The 18,150-nt window shown below is 35.9% G+C and overlaps 2 protein-coding genes across 2 annotated transcripts in view; one reads left to right on the top strand and one right to left on the bottom strand.

Moving 5' to 3' along the window:
• On the bottom strand, window positions 1,681–4,438 carry LOC109844565 (bidirectional sugar transporter SWEET3b-like). The gene is made up of 6 exons (XM_020413657.1): window positions 4,221–4,438; window positions 4,075–4,111; window positions 3,764–3,986; window positions 2,845–3,006; window positions 2,046–2,165; window positions 1,681–1,963 (listed from the first exon to the last, which is right to left on the bottom strand). The coding sequence occupies exons 1-6, from the start codon at window positions 4,255–4,257 to the stop codon at window positions 1,823–1,825; spliced, it is 720 nt and encodes a 239-aa protein (XP_020269246.1). The 5' UTR covers window positions 4,258–4,438; the 3' UTR covers window positions 1,681–1,822.
• LOC109844567 overlaps window positions 3,833–18,150 on the top strand; it is a 30,540-nt gene continuing 16,222 nt past the window's right edge. The window contains exons 1-2 of the mRNA XM_020413667.1: window positions 3,833–3,925; window positions 4,048–4,129. Coding sequence (XP_020269256.1) covers window positions 4,066–4,129 — 64 coding nt within the window. The 5' untranslated portion in view covers window positions 3,833–3,925; window positions 4,048–4,065. The remainder of the gene's footprint in view (window positions 3,926–4,047; window positions 4,130–18,150) is intronic.

Below are 18,150 nucleotides of genomic sequence, written 5' to 3'. Positions count from 1 at the left end.
GCAATTTATGTAGTCAATCTTAGGGTTCAGAATAAAGGCATTGTTGTAAAACTACACCTATTTTACTGAGATGAAACATAGTTGTACTCTTGATTAGATCATCTAAACGAAGAAATAGACAATAAAGTAATGTCTGGACTATTCAGCCATACATGAAAAATGATGCTTGACTTCCACCCCATAAGAAAGTGTCTTAGTAAACCAGCTTTTTTATTGTGGTTTTCACTTGTTCGGAAAGACAGTGATTATGTTAAAGTATACAAGAATATTCCTTATCCCATACCCAACTCTTCATATCTTGAATCAAATATCTTGATGTTCTTGCTATTAATCATTATTTATTTCTTTTACCGCCTATTACAGTGGTGTAAATGTATATTGCCGAGACAAGTATTAGCCACATCACTCTTTTTCAATCTTCAATTCAAATCATCCCTTCTATAGTTCATGACCTTTGTTTCTACTACCATGGATTCTTTGATGATAATGCCCCCACTGGTATCGCCATATAAATAATGTTGAGCGCATGTATAGTTTCTCAAGTTAGGGGCTATCATGGTATACAGTGATTTGAAGAGCCCATATCTCATGTTCTTTGACCATATTCCTTAAATTTTTAATAGGGAACTTAGGGCCTTAGCCTAATATGTTGATGGAGAAAAATGAAAAGAGCTTAACATAAGGAAATACTAGGGAGTATTATAAGGATTACATCATGAGCTAGGAAATATCACACTGGGCTAATGCGTAGACATTTATACCTTGTTATGATACCGCTAACAGTCAATAGGTCATGTTAATTTTTGTAACAATTTCTGCCACTAAGTACCACTTTCCATTAAGGGTCGGTTTGGTTCATTTCCTAAAGATATAGAAAATGTAATCCCTTGCAAGAAATCATATCCAGTGCTTTCCATGCATTTCTTGGAAATGCTAATTTTGTGTTTGGTTCCCCATGATTATAGGAAAATAAAAAACAAGAAATGCAATCTCTTGTTTATTTCAAACTCCAAAAAATAGGAAAGCAAAACAAGAAAAAGAGAGATATAAAGAAGGTGCACTTTTTGTTCCTTTTCCTATAAATCCAGGTGTTTTCCTATTTTTTGGCCCAACCAAATAGCCCCTAAAAATCTTTTGATTCCTCTCCTTCCAAATCATCCATAAGACCTCCACAATAGAAGGATCTCATTCACTTTGAAGATTGTGTGGAACGCGAGACATCGGTCAAAACGCTAGAGATCCAAGGCCAAGAATGACAGCAATCTTAGTCATAATCAGCCACACCTCTCTACACTACAACATTCTAAAAGAAGGTGTTGGCAAATTCGGCTGCACTATCATAGTGGTACACATCAAAGGAACATTTATACCACACTTTGCTAGATTTTCTTTGGTGAGCAGGTGATTGAGGAAATCAACCAAGAATGACGCGAAATTTGAGTGGGGCTTCAGATGATTAGAAACAATATAAATAAATAGATCAAGGTGGGTGATTGTGATATTCCTTCAATCTGAGTTTCATAATGGCACTGAAAATATATAAGTTTGATGTGCATATGGACACACACATAAAAAAACAAAATAATCAATGCTATGGCAGGAGAGGCATGTGGAAAAAAGAGAAAAAAAGAGTTACTGCAGAGATTAAATCCATCAGATGATATTCTCTTATTTCTCACATACTTCATCAAATGACGGGGTGATGCAGGAAATGTTACATCTGCATAGATTAGCTACTATATAGATGTCAATAAAAGGTAGAGATTGATTGGAAACTCTTATTCCACATTGTTAATCCAATTTCTTTTCTTCCAGTATTGAATTATCTTTGGGAAGTCGGCTTTTCTCCATTCTTCTCTACATCCACATTGTTAGGTTCTTCATAAGCTTGTTTCTTGTTCTTACACATGCAATAGAGTACCAGCTGAAGGACTCCCATAGGAGTACCCAAGAAATTAGGTGCCTACAACAAATTTAGAGAGAGATGAGTTGATAATTTATGCTTGATTTCGTATTAATGCAATGCTAATTGCTAGTTTGCTGACCGCAATGAAGAACTCATGGCCTAAAAGGCCATATAGCATCCAGAGAGAACTAGCGAAGAAGGAGAAGAATGATAAATAGAAGGGCATGAACTCCACACTTTTTGTCTTGATCACTAGCCTCTGCAATTAAAGGGAAGAGTTGCAAGTTATTGTTGAATGTTTTTTTTTTTTTGTCTTGATCACTAGCCTCTGCAATTAAAGGGAAGAGTTGCAAGTTATTGTTGAATGTTTTTTTTTTTGTTGCATGCTAATTAGTTAAGCTTGCATATATCCCTGCATCAACAGAAGATAAAATTCTTAGACACATTTTGTTGAATCTTAGGCATTAAGCATGATTGTATTGTGTTAGATAGTTTAAGTCCTGTTCGACTTTCCCTGATATGGAGAAGTAATAACTTTGTCTTACTTATTATGTATTGAGTGGAATTTTCTGCATTCCATTCACAAATCTTTGCTTTTCGAAGTTCTACCTTGTCAGGATAGCTGTTTTATGTTCAGGTTAAAAAGGGGAAAGTTGGAACAGAAGACTTTGTTTGTCGCCTGTTAGGAAGTTTTTTGTCAGAAAACGTAAATGTTGAGTAAATTGGTTCTCGATTAAGACTGTAGTACCAGAATACCAGGTTTGAAGAGGTCCCAAAATGTCTTATGTTCAACCCTCATTGTTATCGAAATCAAAATTTATTTACTTGCCCCCATTTATTTTATCATTCAAATTGAAGCTCAAGGCAGTTCCATGCGGCCCACATGAACAGACTATTAAGTTTTATGTTAACTTAGCATATATTTTCCGTCCACATACCATAGCTACTAATGGGGAACCATACATGGCTATGGAAGCTACTAGAGAAACCACTCCAACAAACAATTTTCGGTGAGGGTGATCATGCAACACAAAACATGAAACCGATGCAGTCGCGCCGAATAGGATGATTACCACTGTCACCATCAGAATAACTAATTTCTGCAAAACACGCAGTAACATATGAATAAGTAGTAAGTCATCTGACATGACAATTCATGTTTTATGTTCTTTACTCTAATAAGAAGAAGATTTACAATTTTTAGTAGTTGGTAAATAAAATTGTCATTCTGAAACAGAAAGTTCTGCATATACAGATTCCACTTCCACACGTATATTCTGAGTGAAAACAGCGTTTTGCACCTAGCTTCATCTAAGAATTGAAAAGGATTTTTGGTGGTAAAAAAGTGTTTTCTTGAACTTCAATACTTCCAAATTACACAAGAAAATGCTCAAACATCTTGTTTCCTGGTTTTTGTGGTTAGCTTGCCAGCCAATATCTAGACATGTATATGCACATGGCTTCAATACATGTATGGAAGTTAGAAATTTATTGTATGAAACTCTATACTTCTACAAGCTGCAACAATGTTCATCTGTTACAATATTTCAACCGTATGTATCCACAAGATCACTTTATCAGATGACGGCGCACAATAAGTATATTAATCAATTAGTTCAGTTACTAGATCACATGTTTGGTCTCTATGGGGAAATACTAAAAAGAACTTCATCTTCTTTAATCTTTACTTTGTAGACTAATATGTTTAGAATAATTATAAAAAACTATTATCTGTTGAAGGCATAAAGATGCTTCTTTCTTCATCACTTATACATGAACCGGATATTATATGAACATGTCAGTTTGAGAATATCCGCTCTGAGTTGCAGATTCACTAGAAACAAGAAGAGAGCTTGCCTTACGTTTTGGTGATGAAAACCATACGTAAATTATAATGAATGAGGTCTCGAGAAGGATCCCTAAGCCATTGATGGTAGCCACCGTGAAGTTCTCCCAACCTTTGCTTACCACTGGCATACCAAACCAAGTATATAGAAGGCAATTCAGCAGAGCAATGATGTATGCGATGCATGAGAACTCCTCCGTACTTTCCTTTCTAATAACTCTTTTGAAAGTTAATCTGCAAAACAATAATTGGTGATATTTCTAGTGACGCTATCAGATTGTTCATATGAATGCAGGAACTCAAGATACAACAAATGAAGTACATGGGTGCTGTGTATAGGAACAAGGAGGCTGCGTTCCCTGCAAAAAAATACAAAGGTAAATTATTACAACATTCAGTATCTGTTTTCTTCGCATCACATGAAGGTGGTGGGGATTCAGGAATCAAGGAAATTAAATAGAAGACTACCCAATATTCCGACTGGAAATCGCATTCTCTCCCCCATTGTTCGAGTTTCAGAGGTAGACACCCAATGTTGACTGAGTGTGTTATAGCATACAGGCCTATTTATAGGGAATTCTGAAAGGATACCTTTATCATTACATTATTCTTAAGTGTTGTTCGCTGTTGATGCAAGCATTAGCCGCTTGTTTATGATCAGTGGAGTCTCTTGCTTGCTTTAGGACATTACGTATATACACCATCATTATTCTTTATTCTTAATCAGAATAATCGAAGCTGTACATTCTGCAATGCACCTTTCTTCTCCATGTCAATGACTGAAGCAAAAGCTACTAATAAACTCAAATACCTCTCTTATTACCGGAAATACAGAATACGTCTAAATCTTAGCTGCTTTTTCACTCGGTCAGCAAAAAGTTGGAATTGAGGCGGGCATGATAACTTTGAGTATTGTTATCTTGTGTACTCCAAAGTTCTCCTATGAGTGGAATCCACTGATAGGCATGATAACTTTGAGTATTGTTATCTTGTGTACTCCAAAGTTCTCCTATGAGTGGAATCCACTGATATGAATCATCTCCACGTGGAACACACATATCACGGAGGAGAACCATGCAAACCATTTTTAATCTCTTGAGACAACACTCTCCACGTGGAACACACATATCACGGAGGAGAACCATGCAAACCATTTTTAATCTCTTGAGACAACACTTTGCTTGTTGTTTAATTAGGTAAGCTAAGTGATTATTCCTGTATGATTACTTTGCCTTGTTAATTCCCCGGGAGAGTTCTACGCCATTCATAGAAAACCTTTAACGGCTGACAGTGCTTTGTCGATTGAAATTTTGGAAGAATTTCACTTATCAGGTACTATAGGTCAAAGAGGGGGCCATCTGAAAATTGATCCCTATGTTGTTCTTCTTGCGGTCTACCAAACTGCAACCACTTTATCATAATTCTAGTGGCTGATTCTTAGGCTTTTTTTTTTTTTTTTTTTAGAAAAAAGATGGAACACCCCAAAGATATTCCAGCTAGCGAAATTAAAATATAACTGGTTGTTACAAAAAATAGTTCATACTCCCAACCAAGAGTATGCACTAAAGTTCAAAAGAAGCTACTACAAGCGGTAACACTTAACCCCCCTGTATATACCTGGGAATAAGCTCCTAAAACAGAGTAAAATGTTTGACACCAATAACCAAAAAACCAAAAGGTAAACATCTAACAAAGTTTTCTTCCAGACAAAACACAAAGCATATAAAACTCTGTGAATTCTCATCATTCCAACCGAATCACCTTGATCGCATCATCCCTGCCTTCAAACTCATGAACTCCAGCAGCTATTGATCCAGCAGCTCTTTTTCTTCTTCTTTCCTGCATTCTGGCAGCTCGAGCAGAAGTCTCTTTAGATCCTAGCCAAAATGTTGAGAAAGTCACAATTTTGTTCAAGAGGACAAGAGAACTCTTCTGCTTATTAGAAAATAATCCGTCGTTGCGCTCTTGCCACACATACCAGAGAAGAGAACAAATGAAAACCTTTCTCTTCAAATTAGAATCTTCATCATTTCCACTGCTCCAATTTAGCCTAACCTCTTTTAAAGAGTTCATTCTAAAATCTTTATCAGTACTCAACTTGAATTGAATTGACCTCCAAATAGAGTATACAGACTCACAGTTGAGAAACATGTGTGAATGATCTTCATTCATTTTAGCACACAAACAACATGTCTTCTCTAAACAAACTCCTTTTTTATCCAGATTATCTTTCGTATTCAAGCCATTTCTTAGGGCCAACCAAACTAAGAACTTGACTTTTAATGGAACAGGAAGGTCCCATAAGTTTACAAAATCATATCTTAATCCACCATCAATAAGTAATTGATAAAAAGATTTAATCGAAAAATCTTTTTTTGCCTCCCATATCCATTTTCTTTTATCTTCATGTCGCCCAAAGGTAATTGAATTGATAAGATTCATCATGTTAAGATACTGTATGACCAAATCCCCAGTTAACTGTTTTCTAAAATGCACCTCCCATCTCCACATATTATTGTCATTAGACCTCATACTATTAATGGATGCGTAGGGGGATGAGGTGAGGGAAAATAAGGATGGAAATAAAGAGGCAAGAGTAAATGAACCTACCCATTTATCTAGTCAAAATAAAGCATGGTTTCCATTTCCAACCACCACATATGTACTGCATAAAAAACAGTCAGCAATAGTAAAAAGATTTCTCCAAAAATGTGAAAGTTTCAATCTTCCAGAATTTAAAAATTTTGTCCATGGTTTTCTTTCAAAATGTACATAACCACTAATTTGTTTCCAAAGTCCATATTTCCCATCAAACCACTTCCAAAGCCATTTTCCCAAAAGAGCTTTATTCATAATTTTTAGATTTTTAATTCCCAAGCCACCACATAATTTTGCTTTACAAACTTCTTCCCATTTAACCAAATTTGAACACCCTTTATGATCTAAAGATAAAATCCACAAAAATCTCCTTCTTATTTTATTAATTTTTTTTATTAACTTATGAAGGAAACAAAAAGAAAGATAGCCAAAAAATTGGTATAGAAGAAAGGACTGAATTAATCAGCACTAACATGCCTCCTCTTGATAAGGATTTACCTTTCCATAAGGATAATCTTTTCTCTATTTTTCAATCAAAGGGAATCAATCTTCTTTTTTTAATCTTCCAGGCCTTAATGGTATCCCAAGATAACTAATAGAAAATTTACCACTCTTGTAATTCATCATAGTGGTCAATTTTTGCTGCAAGGACTCATTATTTTCCAGAGCTATAAGAATACTCTTATTAAAACTAATCTTTAACCCAGAGGCAAGTTCAAAACAATATAGAATCAGTTTCAAAACTGTCAACTGTATTCTATCATTTTTGCAAAAAATCAAAGTATCATCTGCATATTGTAAACAATGAACTTTATGATCCATGTTAGCAGGGCCTAACCCTTCAATAAGGTGAGAATCCACAGCAAGATTTAACATTTTTGTAAAAGATTCTGTTACCAGAACAAAGAGAAGGGGTGATAAAGGATCTCCTTGACGAACTCCTCTTTTAGACATAATCCAACTTCCTGTTTTACCATTTATGTTAATGACAGATATACCCCTATTTAAGCATAAATTCACCCACTTAATCCATCTAACACCAAATCCTTTGGCTTTCAGAACTTCCAGAATAAAATTCTAGTCAAGCATATCATAAGCTTTCACAAAATCTAGTTTTAATAAAATCCCTCCCTTTTTTATTATGAAAACAATCATTAATGATCTCTTGGGCTGCAACCACTCCATCCAGGAGGAATCTATTTTTAATAAAACCAGATTGCATGGGATCAATGAGCAATTCAAGCTTAGTATTCAGTCTATTAGTAAGAACTTTAGTGATCATTTTGTAAATCACATTGAGAAGACTAATGGGCTTTTAATCATTGACTGTACAAGTCTCACTCTTTTTAGGAATCAGAACAATATGAGCATTTAATCATTGACTGTACAAGTCTCACTCTTTTTAGGAATCAGAACAATATGAGCATGGTTAAGTCTATTGATTTCTAATCTGTCCTCATAAAATTCCTCAAACAATTTCATAACATCATTTTTCACAGGGTCCCAAAACACTTGAAAAAATAAAGCAGGAAAGCCATTAGGGCTAGAAGATTTATCTTCATTCATGTCAAAAAGATCTCTATGAACTTCTTCCACTAAAAAAGGATGTTCAATATCATGAAAGTCCCAATCTGATACAGGGAACAATTTATTCCAATCAAGCTGGCATCTATTAGGAACATTTTGACCATAAATCTGGCTATAATGGTTAAAAAACCTGAGCAATACCATCCTCAGAACTTATTTCAACATCATTATAAGTAATAGATGAAATCAATGTACTTCTTTTTCTTCCATTGGCAATTTTATGGAAGTATGTAGTGTTTTGATCTCCCTCTTTGAGCCAATGAGCTTTAGCCCTTTGTTTCCACATTTGCTCTTCTTGAAATAAAATTTCAATTAGCTGCATAGTAATATCATCTTTTTTTTAACAACTCATCATCTGTTAGATCTCTATCCTCCTCTAACACTTCCCATTTTAAAACGTCTTCCAATAACTCTTTCTTTTTCTGTCTAACACTATAAAAATTGGAATGAACCCAATGTTTAATACATTTCCTCATAAATCTTAACTTGCCTACCATGTTTTTAGCGGCAGAAGTACTTGATCGAGCACATCTCCACCATAAATGTACACTCTTAGTAAACTCCTCAGATTGTAACAAATTTTTTTTCAAATATGAATTTATAAACAAAATGTTGATTATCTTCACAGTCAAAACTAATGGGAGTATGATCTGATAGTTGACTGCATAAGCCCTATTGTTTTGAAAAGGAGAGAGTATCCTCCCATTCAGAGTTGAAAAAAACTCTGTCAAGCCTAGCCATAGAAGGAAATCTTTTTTTATTTGACCAAGTGAATTTTCTACCATGTAAAGGGCTATCAATCAATTCTAATTCATTGATCACTTCATTAAAATTTTTCATTTCCTTTCTATGATTACTTTTACCTTTTCTTTCATCTGGATTGGAGGTAACATTAAAGTCCCCAGCACAACCCAAGGACCTGAGAAGTTATTTTTAACTTCTTTAAGCTCCTGCCAAAAAAGCAGTCTCTCACTATTACAATGAGGCCCATAAACTAATGAAACTATCCAAATAAAATTATTTTTTTATTTTGTAAAACCACTGTCAACATATATCCACTAGATTTCTCCTTCAAACTCTTCCATTTAAGAGTATTCCATCCAATCATAATTCCTCCAGAAGCTCCGTCAGCAAGATTACCCCCTAAACTTTTTGAGAATATTGTCAGTAATACAATTCAACTTAGTTTCTTGTAAACAAACAAACTCAAACCTATTCAGATGACAAAAGTCTTTAACCCCAAATCTTTTAGTACTCAATCCTAATCCTCTCACATTCCATGTAATCAACATATCAACATATACATAGCTCCACAAGGAAGATATATCCAGAGACTACTCATTGGTAGCTCTCTCTATCACCATTTGCCTTACTTTTTTTAGAGGATCAAAATCCTCTTGAGTCTCAAGAATAATAGCACATTTAGTAGCAAACTTCTGCAATTGATTGTTAGTGCAATTATCAAACAAAATAGGCACAAAAACAGATCCCAAAGAAGAAGAATTATCACCTGAACCACTGGTAGAAACTCCATGAGAAGAAAAATCATGAATTCTTGCAATTCTTGAGGTAGCTCTAGCTAGTGCCGTCATAGGTTCCAGATCCACAAATCTGGAGTATCTCCTAACAAAAGTCACTTTTGAATTAATAATTAAGTCCTCAGGAGGCAGAGATTTCAATGGTTGAATCATGGGAATTTCTTCATCTTTATCTATGCTGTCCTAATTGATCTCTGGAGCTAGGAAAGAAAGCCAGTTGACTGGATCATGATCCTCTTTTATTATGAGAGCTTTGCCTTTGGATTCATAAGGAATATCAATGATTTCTCCCACTCCAATTGCCCCTGTGTCTTCCTTATTTTGAGATAAAAGAGCAAAAACACAAATCAAATCATCACTTTTATTTTTAATCTTTTCAGTGTCAGCCCCATGTTCAAGAATTTCTTCAGAAACAACCACCACATCTCCCCCCTCTGGAATTTGTTCATCACCAACAATTTGTGTAGTATTTGTCACCCAAGGTTCCCATTCAACATTTTTTTTTTGATAAAAATTCTTGGCATCCATCCAAAACCTAGCAGCAGGAGAACCCCACGGTGAATTTCTCAAATCTTGTCTGACTGTCCAAGAATTATTTGCTGAATCAATATAGGAAGAAGACCCAGTTCCACTATTGTTTCTTCATTTAAACCACTTATCATTATAAGAACTTTGATAAGTATCTTCCACCTGATCAACTTTTTGTTTTTTCTTATTTAAACCACTTATCATTATAAGAACTTTGATAAGTATCTTCCACCTGATCAACTTTTTGTTTTTTCTTTTCCCCTTCATTGATTTCACCCATAACAGACATAATAGATATGTCTACATTGTATTGATTTTTTCCCACAATTTTTTTAACATTTTAGGAATATCAACATACTCCAAGCACTTCACCAACATAACTACATCCACAAATTCCGTACAAGCACTTGTTAAAGAATCAAACTCTACTAAGTCCGCAAAAGGTTTAACCATTAATTCAAATGATTCATTATTCCACAAATGTGGAGGAATATTTTTCAGTTTGATCCAAACACAGGATTTTCTTTTTTCAACAACATTTCCTTCCCAAGCACTCCATCTTCTGAATTTGATCTTGCAAGATCTCAAAGTTATAACTCCCATCCTTATCAGATCTTCCATTTGCTTCCACGGTTGGGTTTTCACTAAAACTTCACCATTGGTAAACAATCTAACATCTCAATGTTTGTTCATAGGAAAAAAACGCTCTCAGATTCAGTTCTAGTCTTTCTAATGAAACATTACTACCTTCAACAAACGAAATAATGGAAAAAATTCTATACTTTTGAAAACCAGAGTTTACCTCACCCTCGAAATTGAGGATAGCTGAAGAAAAACGAGGACGATCACCTGAAATTTTTAATTCAGCTTTCAAATCCCCAAAATCCCTAGGACCTTGATCTTGAAAATTCAACCTAGAATCCTGCAACTTTTCTTCATCAACAGAAGAAAGAGACCTTTTACCATTGTCTTGTAGCAGATTTTTAGCAGATCGATCAAGATTTCTTGAAGAAGAAAAAGCAGAAGCCGCTCTCCTCCATTGCCAAGGATTAGGGCGTTCAGATCTCCTAATACGACCACCAAAACGTCCACCATTACCTCTACCACCAAAATTTCCACGACCTCCAAAACTACGCCCTCTTCCTTCATTATCTTGACCACGACCACCATTTCCACGCCCTCTGTTATCAGATCCATGACCAATCACTTCAGATCTACAACCTCGCCTCATGCCCCAATTCTTGGCATCTGAAGCAAACAACTGGATCTCTGCAGTCTTTCGCCATATGTTTCGAACCCCCATAAAGAAAACACAACCTATTTCTTCAAATGAACTCTGCAGAAAGAAAACGAGGAGCAGCGAAAGATTTGGGAGGCGGCGGCGGTCTAGGGTTTCTCTTAACAACTTTAACCCATTCCCCCTCCTCTTTCTCCGTCGATTTTGCTTGAGATCCGTTCCCAACAAACCCCACCGTAGAATTTAACTCAACCCTAGTTTCCTCATTAACCCTAGATTTATCCAGAACGGGCTAAGAACTGTGCTTGGGCTTAGATTTGAACAGAGAATCAGAAAATAAAGAGGGAATTGACTCACCCCAAATCTTCTTCGCCACAAAATTGGTTGTTTCTACTGGGCCAAGCAAAATTTCCAAGAATTCCCCTAAAATCGCCATTTTTTTTTCTTTTTGGGCCTTCTTCTTTCTTTTTTCGGTTGGAAACTTTCTATCCCTTCTTAGCCTGTTGTTTAATTCACATCCCATGCTTTTTGCAAATTTTGTAGTCTTGTAATGAGTATATTCTAAAAAATCTATTCATAAGTCTTGTGCCTGATGCTTCAGTGCCAGTTTACTTCATCACAGCCTATTCTACCTTGCAACGTTTTTACTCATTTCACTGTATACAGTGCTAATGTGCTTCATCAGAGTCTATTCTACTTTGCAATATTTTAACCCATTTCACTGGTATAGTGGTATATACCGAAAGTTGAGTTCATCTCAGAGTCATTTACCTCTGAAAACTAAAAACCTTACTCATGGTTATTGTGGTTGACGCATAGGTATTGGGTTATTTCATACCAGCGAATTCCACAATGCAAAGTTTTTACTACTAAAATTTTTGGTGGTTGGTTCATTGAAATCTTGGGTTATTTATTTCTATGGGAAAGTCGGGCTCCTTTGTGTTGATGGGAAATGCGTGATGAACTTCTGTTTGAGATCTTTAAAAATTTTGACGTTAGGGAATTAAATGAAAAAAGTTCCCATGTAGTCACATGGCACATAAGATTTTTTCTTTTTAATTTTAATTATCATGGTTCACAGTAATAAGCAGTCACCCTTGTACATGTGGATACAAATTTCTATGTTGAGCTCCTCATTAGAAGTTGTTCCTTACTGACCTTATTGTAATGCCAAGAAAAGCTCTTCATGGGAAGCTATGACTAGTTGATAGTTTTTTTTTTGGTAAGTGAAAAATTTTATTTCATCACCAAAATGAAGAATTATGTACATCAATGATACTGGAGCTCAGAGACAGAGCTCAGCTAAACAAAACTCCTCAAGGAGTAAAAAGAACCACATCTTCATCCTATTACAAAACGAAAACCAAAAACCAAAAACCTGCACATTTTATGCACAGTATGTCTACACTATTTGTGCACCTTCTTTGCCTCTACAATGGATACTTTTCTCAGCACAAGGAGAGAATCCATTCCCTGTCTTTAGCCGAAGGGGAACCATTCAGAAAAGCAACTAGGATGTCCATCTTTATATTCTTAATTAAAACATCAGGAGCTCTATTTTTCAACTTAAAAATTATGTTATTCCTCTCTCTCCAAATGTTATATACTGCAGCAGCCAACGCCATCCTCTTAATTTTTTGCTTAATACCTTTGCCCCTCAGTCTGAAACTGTACCAATTCAATAGGCCAGACCAATCACAAGACCTCCATTTGAATTTGAACCACTCCATAATACCATTCCACACAAAATTTGATAATTTGCACTCAAAAAAGAGGTGATTTCTGCTCTCTGAAGTACCATCACATAGTTTACAAACAGAAGCTTGAATAATACCATGTTTGAGAAGTCCGTCTTGAGTTTGAAGTTTGTCATTGACTGCCAGCCACATGATAAAAGAGTGTTTAAGATAGCACAAATTTTCCCACACAGTATCATGCCATGCCACATGAGTTGTACCAGGTGATAAACTGGAATAAAGACCAGAGATCTGGACTTTAGAATTGACACAACAAGAATTGATAAGCTGTTTGAGGTTTTCAATCCCTCCACACAAAACAAGGCATTTATCTCTGACTTTCAATAGTTGTTTCCACATCCAAGAATCCCCCTTCTTAGCATTTACCTGCAAGGCATTTATCTCTGACTTTCAATAGTTGTTTCCACATCCAAGAATCCCCCTTCTTAGCATTTACCTGTCATATGTTGTTGTTCTTTAGGTAGTTCTCATGGGACCATTAATCCATAATTTCTCCTTATTCATGTGAATACTCCAAAGAATTTTGAGAGCTGCAGCAGTGTTCCAAAGCCTAGCTGAGAAGATTCCTAATCCTCCATTCTTCCTTTGCACACAAACTTTATTCCATGATACAAGTGATGATTTGAAAATTTGATCTGATTTACCCCAAAGAAAGTACCTACATAACTCATCAATCTTTTGAAGCACTTTAACTGGAAGGATGTAACTACATGTCCAGAAAATTTGCACCCCAAAATGACACTCTTGATAATCTGAATTCTTCCAGCATAAGACACATTTTTATTTTTCATACAACTCTGGAAGTCATTGGATATTTTCAGGAGGAGAGGGTTGCAATCAATGTAAGACATTCTTTTGCAAATAATGGGAAGGCCTAGATATCTGATTGGCTGTTTATCTTCACAGAAGCCCAGGGAATTGTTAATCACTTGCTTAATATCTTCATAAACCCCACCATAAAAGATAGAACATTTTGTAGGATTTGCCTCTAAACCAGAGCAATCACCAAAGGATTTAACACATTGAAAGAGTTTATTCACAGAATAAGGGTCCCCTCTGCAGAAAAGAAGGAGATCATCAGCAAACACAAGATGTGTAATTTTTAGTTTTTTGCACTTGGGGTGAAATTTGAAGTTTTTATCATCCTTCAGCTGATTCAAGCTTCTTGTCAAATATTCCATGCCAAGAATGAAGAGGTAGGGGGAGAGAGGATCCCCTTGTCTTAGTGCTCTTCCCCCTTTAAAGAAACCATGCAGACTACCATTCAGGGAGATAGAATAATTAGGTGAAGAGATACAACTCATGATCCATTTAACAAAGACCAGAGGGAATCCCAGGCATTTCATAATGTCTTGCAGGAAGTCCCAACTAATTGAATCAAAAGCCTTCCTTATATCTATATCATCACCCTTGGTGACAAGTGTTTCCTTCCATAGTTTTTCACAAGCTCGTGTGCAAGTAAGATATTGTTTGATATTTGTCTGCCCTTCACAAAAGCACTTTGAGCTTCATTGAGTAAACTTCCAATAATAGTCTGTATTCTAGTTGCTAGAATTTTTGAAATGATTTTATAACGGCAATTGCAACAGGATATAGGTCTGAAATCTGCTGGAGTTTTAGGACATTGCACCTTTGGAATGAGTGTAATTGAAGTGGAATTTACAGCTCCCAACAATTTGCCTATTTTAAAAAATTCACCAACTCCTGAAATGATTTCATCTCCAATGATGGACCAGGCAGATTTATAAAAGGATACACCAAAACCATCAGGCCCTGGGGTCTTGTTATCTGACATTGAGAAGATTGCACATCTTATTTCTTCACTTGTGACTGGCTTAGATAGATCACTGGCTTGGAAAGCACTCAGGCATGTTCCATTTTGAATAACATGGCTCTCAATTTTTGCAGTATGAATATCTGTTCCCATCAAGTTTTTGTAATAAGAGATGAACTCTTTAGTTATCTCTTCACCATCAGTAATTCTGTCTCCCTGACTATTATATAGTACTAGAATCCTGTTGTTATGTCTGTTGACTTTAATGGCTGAGTGGAAAAGCTTAGAATTTCTGTCACCTTGAATGCACCAGACAGTTCTTGCTTTCTGCTGGTAGAAAGAAATTTCATGATCTAAAAGCTTAGTATATAACGCAATTGATTTTCTTTCCTGACTGATAAGAGCAGAATTGAGGGGATCATCTTGAATTTTCTTTTGAATTTCCTCCATCTCAGTCTTTGCTCTTAAGACTTGTTCACTGATATTACCAAAATGTCTCCTATTCAGTGACTTCAAAGCTCCTTTCAACATTTTAAGTTTAGAGTAGACAGAGTACATATGAAATCCATTGATAGGAGTTTGCCAGATGCTAGATACAGTGGTAATGAAATCATCATGCTTTGTCCACATATTAAAAAACCTGAATGATTTTTTACCATAAGAGGAGTCTTCATAAACTGAGACTATAGCAGGGGAATGATTAGATAATCTGAGCACCTTATACTCCACATGACTAGTGTTTAGTTGTTGAATCCAATTGTCATTTACTAGAGCTCTGTCCAGACGACTCCAGACTCTAGTATCCTGGTCTTGTTTATTGTTCCATGTAAAAAAACACCATATTGTTTTCAAGTGAGTGATCTGGCAATCATCAATAAAAGACCTGAAATCTATTGTATCAGCATCAGTTAATGTTGAGCCCCCAAGTTTCTCTTCATTGTTTAACATTGTATTAAAATCTCCACATATAATCCAAGGCAGGTTACCAATAGATCTATGAATAAGAGATAATTCTTCCCATAAGCCCTTTCTAGCTTGGATATTGTTGTATCCATACACTGATGATATGACATATGAAAGTCTACCATCAATAGAGTTAACCCTACAGGTCATCTGTTGGCTAGAGAGGTTCATCTGTTGAATAACTAGGATATTGGGATCCCATAATATGAGAATCCTAGCCTTCTCAGAATTACTCACATTAGAAAGCCAATTCCATTCTTTAGCAATTCTTTTTGCAGCATCTTTGATATTAGATTCCTTAATCTTTGTTTCCAGAAGAGAGATGAAAGGTAAATGATAAGTCTGTAGGTGTTGCTTAATCAACAATTGTTTAGAGGGTTTATTTAACCCTCTCACATTCCAAAAGGATAAGTTCATTTGAAATTCAATCTCCCTCTATCAATAGTAGAGGGGTCAACATCTAAATCCACCAGAGATAGGAAAGAATTACCAGAATTCTTACTATTAGCCAATCTGAGAATGGTAGCAGGATTTTCTCCAAACTGAGCAATAACACTTAAAGAGTTGCCAGGCAACTTAGATTTAATACCTTGAACTGGTATCCAGGGGTTGTATTCACTTGCAGGCACATGTAGTTGCCTGTGCACAACATGCACAACACTTTGTTCAGCTTCCTTCCCCTGACCATGAACTAGCTTTGTATTTAACTGATGTGAATTTACATTGTACCTATTCAAATTTGAATTTTCATCAAAATGTGCCTCATCATTTGGACAATCCCCCTCATGTAGTTTTTCATGTACAAGCTATAGAGCAGACAGTCCTGGTTTCACAGAATGTGTTGTCTTTGCCTCTTTATTTGAGGGTTCCCCTAAATCATATGCCACATGTACATGTGACTGGTGATTCAAAACCTCCCGGGCTATAAATTTACCCTATCCCCCCTTCACATGATATAGAGCAAAATTTGCTACTATTATGAGCAACCTGCTTCTTCTTGGGAATCCATTTCTGTACTTTAGCTCTTTTATTGCAAAAAGTTGTATCATGACCCACAAATTTGCAAACATGACACCACCTTAGCTTAAATTCATAAATCACCTTCTGTTTATAAGTCTTACTATTAGGCCCTTGGATGGTGACATGATCAGGTAGTGGGGATGGCATTTTAACCTCTACCAAAACCCTAGCATAAGTCAGCCTTTGTTTGTTTGCTGTCAACATATCAGTAGCAATAGGTCTCCCAATTTTACTGGCAATTTTACTTATGCTTTTAGAATTCCACAAATTTAGCCTCAAAGCAGGAAATTGAATCTATAATGGATATACACACTCATCAGCTTTATTTGGTTCCTCATCAATAGACCATGGTTTCAGAAGCATTGGTCTAGATCCAAAAAACCAAGGTCCCTTACTAAGAACCTCATTCATTTCTTCCTTTCCTTTGAATTTGAACAAAAACAGACCTGCCTTGAGTAGACAGATTTCAGGAGATTGAGACCAAACCTTGTCCTTTGAATTTGAACAAAAACAGACCTGCCTTGAGTAGACAGATTTCAGGAGATTGAGACCAAACCTTGTGCACATAACTTTCCATAGCCTTGAACTGCCTTGAGTAGACAGATTTCAGGAGATTGAGACCAAACCTTGTGCACATAACTTTCCATAGCCTTGAAACTAACATTCAAGCCAAGTACCTGTCCAATAGCAGAGGAAGACCACATTGAGGCACCATCATTCCACTCTTCATCACTGTAAACAACTGAATCATTCGTATCTGAGGGCAAAAAATTCAGTACCATTCCTTTCCCTGGTTTTCTGTTATCTGAAAATAGACTACTCCAGCTCTTGGTAGGGATTTTGGAATTCTCTAAAGGAGGATCAAGAGTTTTGTCCTACTAATTTATTCTCCTTATTCAAAAATAGTGAATCATCATTCTTAGTGTTTGAATTCAAAGCACCAGGATTTTCAACAATCTTAGTGATTGAATTCGAAATCTCAGTGACAGGGATAGAAAAGGATCTTGACAGTAAAAACTCAGATTCAGTCTCCTCTGCCCAAGAAACTCTAGCAGAATTCTTTCCACTATTACAAGAAAGAGAGGACTTACAGACCTGAAGATCCTCCATTGGAGATAGTTGAGCTCCCTGGAGTCTCTCCATTGGAGATAGTTGACAATCTTGATTTCCTGCTATTAAAGAATTACTTGTCAGATTTTTGTAATCCCCTGAATTGGGTTGCTGATTCTCATTCATATATATACCATGAATACAAACAATCTTCCCTATAATTAGGAGATATGCCAAACTAATATGCAATATTCTAGGAGCTAATTAAGGAGACTATAATTACAAAATATTCTGCAATATTCTAGGAGCTAATTAAGGAGATTATAATTACAAAATATTCACAGAA

Source organism: Asparagus officinalis, chromosome 6 (assembly GCF_001876935.1).
Source record: "Asparagus officinalis chromosome 6, Aspof.V1, whole genome shotgun sequence".
In the NCBI taxonomy this organism is placed as follows: domain Eukaryota; kingdom Viridiplantae; phylum Streptophyta; class Magnoliopsida; order Asparagales; family Asparagaceae; genus Asparagus; species Asparagus officinalis.
The sequence above is the reverse complement of the archived record's forward strand: the minus strand, read 5'-3'. Positions and strand labels throughout refer to the sequence as shown.

Bases quoted from the DNA above. Each gene is read 5' to 3' on its own strand.
- LOC109844565 (XM_020413657.1), bottom strand. From the start codon at position 4,257: ATGGGGGAGAGAATGCGATTTCCAGTCGGAATATTGG. The intron at 4,112-4,220 runs GTAGTCTTCTAT...ATTTTTTTGCAG, and splicing joins ATTTCCAGTCGGAATATTGG to GGAACGCAGCCTCCTTGTTC. The intron at 1,964-2,045 runs GTCAGCAAACTA...AATTTGTTGTAG, and splicing joins GCCATGAGTTCTTCATTGCG to GCACCTAATTTCTTGGGTAC.